General features: G+C 35.9%; 1 protein-coding gene across 1 annotated transcript; it reads right to left on the bottom strand.

Annotated features, from left to right (window-relative positions):
• Nucleotides 1-568: 568 nt before the first annotated feature.
• Nucleotides 569-1,952, bottom strand: si:ch211-161f7.2 (retinoic acid-induced protein 2). Its single transcript, XM_067388834.1, has 3 exons — nt 1,886-1,952; nt 1,688-1,769; nt 569-1,637 (listed from the first exon to the last, which is right to left on the bottom strand). The coding sequence occupies exons 1-3, from the start codon at nt 1,950-1,952 to the stop codon at nt 569-571; spliced, it is 1,218 nt and encodes a 405-aa protein (XP_067244935.1).
• Between the last annotated feature and the right edge of the window lie 5,012 nt (nt 1,953-6,964).

Raw genomic sequence — 6,964 nt, forward strand, 5'->3', positions numbered from 1 at the left:
ATGCTTAGAGTACATAAAACAATTTATGAATTTTTTTTTTTTTTGTACTATTACTATTATTATTATTATTATTCAGCAAATAACTCAGCAGTACTTAGGAGTTAAATCAAAGTGGCAACATTCATTGTTGGTCTATTTTTGCTGCGCTGCTAACGCTCAATTAAAGTGAAAGAACACCTTTGATGGACAAAATAAATATGATTTCACACATTTATTCTGTGCTCAAAATGCACAGAATAAGCATATCTAGTGTTTTGTTTTGTTTTTGTTAACAAGAATTGGAGTATGTCAGGAAAGAAAATTAATATTAAAAAATATTTGTAGAAGTTTTACTCATTTAAACTTGTTTTTAATTATTCAGTTTGGGTTAAAGTATGGTGTATTATAAAAAACTAAAGTAATTAGCCAGGAAATATGATATATAAACATTATTTTAGTTTTTTAGCATATACATCAGATTTTAATGCTCTATATTATGCTACACTTTATTATAACATGGTTGCCTTTTGCGTTTTGAAATAGTCTGCAACACAAAAACTAGTTCTATATACCATGTGCTTATTTTCGTCTATTTTCTGGGCAGAAAAGTCAGATTCTGTTTCTTATATGTTTTCCCATACATTTTTTGTGACCAGTCCCTTTTGAAATGTACACTTCTCTGTAGTTCACTACAAAGAGGGTAAGCTCTGGATGATCTACTAGAGCTGTCCTGTGGCCCATTATCCTGGCTCCTGTCTGGTTTCATGGGGAAGTTTATCATGTAGTCCTGTGAGAAACCTCTTCGTTTGTCACAGAAAGGGGCAAGAACGGTCTCTGTAGGCGACACGAAGACTTTGACTGTTTGAGTTGAGTGCACAATCCTGCCATTGTAGTCTTCATACTTTGAATCTGTGATGTTGTTTCCATTGCCTTCATGTATTTCCCCTTTGTATTGTGTGTTTTGTCCATTCATATCATCATTCCACCATCTACCATTTGAGCTTACCAAGGATAGATCCAGTGGTGAATTTGGTGAAGCAGATAACAGATGTTCCCGCTTAGTTTGGGTTGCTTTAAGTGAGAGGTCTAGCACCTCGTCCTGAGACTCTGTTGGGGTGTGTGGAAATATGGGGTAGGCCATGCTATTGGTACAGTAAGAGATTGTAGGTGAGGTTTGCATGCTTTTGTCAATCATATAACCAGTTCTGGAAGTTTTAATAAAAGCTTTTGAGTCTAAACTCGGATGGATTTGGATAGGGATTGGGATTGGTATGGGCAACGGCACTGGTAACGGGACCACAACTGGATAAGGTACCAACAAGGTTGCTGGAGGGATCAATGAGGTCATTGGTGTGCTAGTGGGCTGAACAGTTTCATGTTGCAAGAAGTTTGAAGTTAAAGGGTTTGGCTGGTCTTGACCAGTGAATTGATTCTCTGACAAAGCATAATTGGTCAGAGAAGGTTCTAGATCTTGCAAACATGTAGCAGTTCCAGGGTTTTGAAACACTGGTACGTCTGTGTTGTAAACCCAAGCTTCTGGTTGACTCAATAGCAGATTTTCAAGCAAAGCACTTGTCTGAATATTGGGAAATGGACGAGAGTTTGAGGAAGGTGGAAGATGGGAGTTCAAATGCTGATCAAGGACCATGGCTCTTGTGCTTGAAGCAGGCACAATCAAGGGAGAAAACCTGACAAATCCCCAACTAACGGAAGCTGAACAGGCAGTACAACAAGCCTGTTTCCAAGACTGACAGACTGCAGCAATGTGGTCACTTCGAGAGCAAGATTCACTGAGTGTTCATCAGAAGGAATGAATTCAGGTGAGTTTTTTGTGGATTGTTCTTTGGAATTGACTTACTGATCCATTATCATCTGGTATTTCTGTGTTGATCTGATGTTTCTTTACCTCTTTTCTTTGAGGGCCCTCCATTGTAGACATAGAGTTTCCACTCAAAAGAGATGCCAAACTTCATAAAAGTCCTTGTGATTGAGCTCTGTGTTTCTGGTAGGGGAAAAAAGAGGTATCATCAAAACGATGTTTTTGCATTCCGTGTCAATGGATGACTTAAACAAGAGACTTGCAAATATAAACAGCAGAATTATTTATAGATTCTTCTGTTGATTTACAAGAAATCTCAAGGACAACAAAGTAATTTGCTTCGTTTAGTGAAAAATGTTTCCAGGATATTGTCTCCGATATTAAGTCACCCCGAGGACAAGCAGGGCAGACAGTTAATCCATAATAAAAAAGCAAATCCCTTTAGCGCGCACACACACACAAAATAAAGAGTATAAACATTTCACGCAGCCATCTTACTGGTGTTTTTTTACGTACAGACAAAAAAAGTATATTATAAACTTGAGTTTGTGCATCAGGGCACAAATGTATTTTAAAAATATAAAACAATCTCTCTTTCTGTAAAAGCTTCCAGAGAATTTTGGTATAGTTCATCCAAAAGCAAAAATTTTGTCATTTACACTTTTTAAGTGGTGATGAGGATGACATGAGGGTGAGTAAATGATCATTTCTGTCTGAACTATCCCTTTAAAGGCAGCTCTGTGATTCACAGAAAGCTATTCTGAACCACACGTTTTATAACAACAAATTCTGTGCAACTGCAAGCCTGATGCATTTTATGTTGTTTCAACTTCCCATTTTCCATTTGGTGGACTAGTTTCCACACTGGAAAGAGGCACACGATCATTCCCCCTCCTCGAATGGTGTCTCCAGCAGAGGAGGTTAAGCCCAGGGTAATAGTCCATATGTAACTGTTTAGTGGCTGAGGAGCCATGCGGTGCATTTGTCTACACAAATACATTCACACATATAAAATAGGAAACATCCCCAAATAATCTGGCCACTTTCCACTGCAGCATTAATGTAATACATAAATCAAGCTGATGATAGTTCAGATTGCATTAGACTTTCCTGCTAAATAAATATTTTTGGTCTTGCTGTATGGGATATTTTCTTGTGGCAATGGTCAGAAAATGCAGTTTGAACACAGTGGCCTCACACTCAAAAAGAAAAAAAAGATTTTTTGATGCTGTTCAGTTTATTTAAACAATTTATTTTGATTCAACAGCATTGTATCAGGTTTCTGGTTTATATGTGATTGATTCATGTTAAATTGACTTGAAACAATTACTCTTTGACTTAACTTGATGTTTTCATATTGAAATAACGTGTTTCAATCAAGTAAACCCAACCAGGACTCAATCAAACAGGATTTTCACTTCCCATCATGCTTTGCAAAGGGGCTGAACTAGGAGTGTAAATGTTGAAATAAAGTGTTATTTTAAGCAGTTTTTAGGAAGATGAGAAAATGGAAAGACTTTTTAATGTTTACTGTTCTATTATGTTGGTATTTCAAAGTTTCTGTTAATTAATAGTTTTAGGGTTACCATTGTGGTGAACTGTTGCACTTGTGCTTGGGTTGAGGACCTGCTAACAATCTTTTGAAGTTACTTTAATAAGAATATAATTGCTGTGGTAGTGCTCTGGGTTGCATTTCCCAAAAGCATTGTAAGCCTATGTTGATTGTAAACCCATTGCCATCAATGGATTTATGATCAATTTGGGCTTTACGATAAATCCAGTATCTCATCTAGATTTCTAACACAGATTTTCACATAACTTATATAAATCACAAAGTTAAACAAGAAGAGTTAATTGTTAAAATCAATGTATATTAAAATGTATTTATTTATTTATTGCTTTTTATTTATTTTCCAAAACATTGAAAATTAGTTGGGCTGACACTATTAAATTAAGCTGTGCCCAACCATAGTAAATAAGTTGAATCAACCTTAATAAATTAAGTTGACCCAACGTAAGCACATTAAATTGGAATAACAGAATTGCATAATGCTGAAATAAAGCAACTTAATCATATGGAAATCCTTTCCATGATTTTTTTTATGTTCGTTCAAATGAAGATGTAGTCGACTTAAATTCGGACAAGAGGGCCTGGCGATGTTCATCCGACAGCTTAGCAATCCCTGCCATATTGAACTCGCCGGAATCGCCTTCAGCAAGGTCCGTTTTGGTTTCTTTTCTGCTTTATTTTCTCAATTTGGAGGTCATGGTAACGAAAGAGTATAAATTTCGTCCATGTGGTCAGTTTGAAAATGAAATAAACATAAAGTGGCTCAAACAAAACAGTAAAAGCGGGAGCCTTCTGCCTTCCGGAAGTCAACCCCTTATGGGATATTTTCATTCTAGTCAAACTAGATGGGAAGTTAACATGAAATAGGCAATGAGAAAGAGATACAATATTCAATCCAAAAATTAACATAATGTTCTTTTGTAATCATTAAAAATTCATTTTATATTTTTTATAATTATTATTAATATTATTAATAGCACCGCAACTGAATCTACAGTGTGAAAGAGACAGTCGTCCTCTTAAACAGTGCAGTCTGATTCCCTAGTGAATGACTTTAACGAGACAGCACTTTTTGTGAATCAAATATACAGCGCAGAGTCCGATTCCTGAATGAATGATTGTTTTGTTTAGTGAATCGCTCTTCAATAAACTCTGTTTAAATGCTATTCTTCAGAAATTTGCAAATGAATAAAATAATGTTATGAAATTGTCATCCATCTCTATTTGTGCAAACCTTTGGAAAATAAACACCATTAAAATGCTTGCCAAGAATGATAAATAAATAAATTGGGATCTTGAGCAGGAAAATTACAATGTCATTCACTGGCTTTGGCAATGGTTAAACTGTAGACCGAGAACGTTATAAATGCCAAAACCTTAAAAGAAAAAAAAAAAACACAAACATTAAAATTATCTATACAATAAGAGTAATACAATCCAATTTAGTTCATTCTTTTATACATTCATAATGTGTGTGGGTCTCTATAGCTTAACATCGGGGAGAATTTATTGATGTTTTGGGAAACATTTTAGCATCTCTTTCAAAAGCATTTAGAATGGTTCTGGGCAGTCGATATGTTTTGGGAAATTCAATCCACATAAACGCTTGGTTAGCAATAATATAAATGAATAATATTGAGCAGATGTTAGAGCTGCTTCGGGTTAAATTGCAAAGAACAAATCTGCAAAATGAGAGGAGACAGGTCTTTCAAACTATCATGAAAAGTCTTTGCTTTGACAATTCTTTAAAGATCTGCAGTGGGATTTAATGCAAACATGAATCACATACGGTCAATGAAGAGAAATCCTTTCATTTTTCAGTTTTATAAAATAGGATATCAGTATAGTAGCACAGAAAGGGCACAGAGGCAAATGTCTTTTCAAACCTTCATTTAATCTAGTGAGAAGTTACATAAGCCGGATATGTTCAGTGTCATGATCTAGAGCTAGGTCTAAAACCTCCAGTGAAAATGCTTATGTAAAAATTTCTTTACAAATTAGTATACAAATTTAAGTGAAATGTTGAAGTGGAAAATGTACATGAATTTCAGAATGTCTTTTAGTACTTCCAGGTTAAATATATTTATCCATTCATTTTCTCTTAATTTCTTCATCTATAAAAATGATGGCCTCCATAAGTTTATTAACCTAAACTTTACTTCTTGAACAACATTTCAATCAACCAATCAGATTTGAGGGACGAGTTTACAGTTTATGTCAGGTTTAGGCTTGCAGCCAGGGTTAGGTGCTTCTACATTGGTGTTATTCACCTATCATTTCTCTCTGATTTTAGGGAGAAGTTATGGTAGGGTTAGGTTTAGGGGTAGGGATAGGACTATATTTTCAGACAGGACTGTTGTTCCAGGATCAACAAAATATGTTAATCCAAGAACATGTTTTGCTTGGCAAAAATACAAGTACTGAATGCTAGAGATGAAACCCTTTGACATTGACATTAAATTCTTGCAAACTGAGACACATTTCAGTGAAACTATCAAGTTTGAAAGGCAAGTAAAAGAGATTTAATATGTCTTTAAAATGCTCTTTAAATCTAATTTACAATAATCTGTGAACAGAAACACCCTTACCTTTTTCAGAAGTTGGCAGTTCAGGTACTGTTTTAATCAATCCTATTGATGTTGTCAAATTAATTTAGTATAGCAAATCTCAATCACTGGATAAACAGCAGAAGAGTCGGCTCAGTCTGTCTGATAGCTGCAGATCTGTGAGAAAGCACTCTGATGTAGTGAATTAACTTTAGGACGGCCCATTCTGTGCTGCTGTATCATCTGAAAGAAGAAAGTTTTGTCCACATTATCGACTTGACTACCATTTTAAGTGACAAAACATACAAACTGAACATGCACCAATTTAATTCTACAGTGCAGTTTTAAACTGGGCTTTTTGAAGTTTCTTTTATTAAATTGGGGATCTCGGAGTGTCACTGGAACAAAGAGTTTGTCAGAAGTGATGGTGGTCTGTTGCCTCATGTCATCTCTGGTCTCCTGCCTCTGAAAGACCCATTGTCCCACATTCAGCCTCAAAGACTGCCATGACCTTCAACAATGCTGTGCGCTAACCTCAGGGGCCAGAGGGTCCACCTCTGACTAACACCCTCCAGCCATATCTTGTCCGGCGCTTAATCACTCATCAATGGCTCTTGTCTAATCTCTTATAGAAAGTTCAAAAAGCCTCATGGATCATGAGGGCTTTGTTCACTTTCTCTCAGTGACATCTCACTCACATATGAATACAGTTCAGTTGTTTTTACTAATGTTATAACTGAAACTAGCCTTAATGTGTTCTTATGTTTGGATCTCATTACTGTTAGGCTACGTTCACACTGTCAGTCCAAATCCGCATATTTGTGTATCCGATTGGAATCTGATCTAAAATTATTGACTGTCCACATTATGTATCGCAACTGTTCATATCGCCATTGGTTTCTATGGCAATGACATTGCGTTGGTTGGTACCCATGTAGAAGGCGACGTTCTCAGGACCTTGTGCAACATTCCCTAAAAGTTCTCTAAAGGTGACGAAAATTCAGAACCTTTACAGAACATTCGGGACATTCTTAAAACGTCCTCTTTTGG

This window comes from Chanodichthys erythropterus, chromosome 6 (genome assembly GCF_024489055.1).
Source record: "Chanodichthys erythropterus isolate Z2021 chromosome 6, ASM2448905v1, whole genome shotgun sequence".
Classification (NCBI taxonomy): Eukaryota; Metazoa; Chordata; class Actinopteri; order Cypriniformes; family Xenocyprididae; genus Chanodichthys; species Chanodichthys erythropterus.

Bases quoted from the DNA above. Each gene is read 5' to 3' on its own strand.
- si:ch211-161f7.2 (XM_067388834.1), bottom strand. From the start codon at position 1,952: ATGAAGTTTGGCATCTCTTTTGAGTGGAAACTCTATGTCTACAATGGA. The intron at 1,770-1,885 runs GTAAAGAAACAT...ATGAACACTCAG, and splicing joins AGGGCCCTCAAAGAAAAGAG to TGAATCTTGCTCTCGAAGTG. The intron at 1,638-1,687 runs GTTAGTTGGGGA...GCCTGCTTCAAG, and splicing joins GTACTGCCTGTTCAGCTTCC to CACAAGAGCCATGGTCCTTG.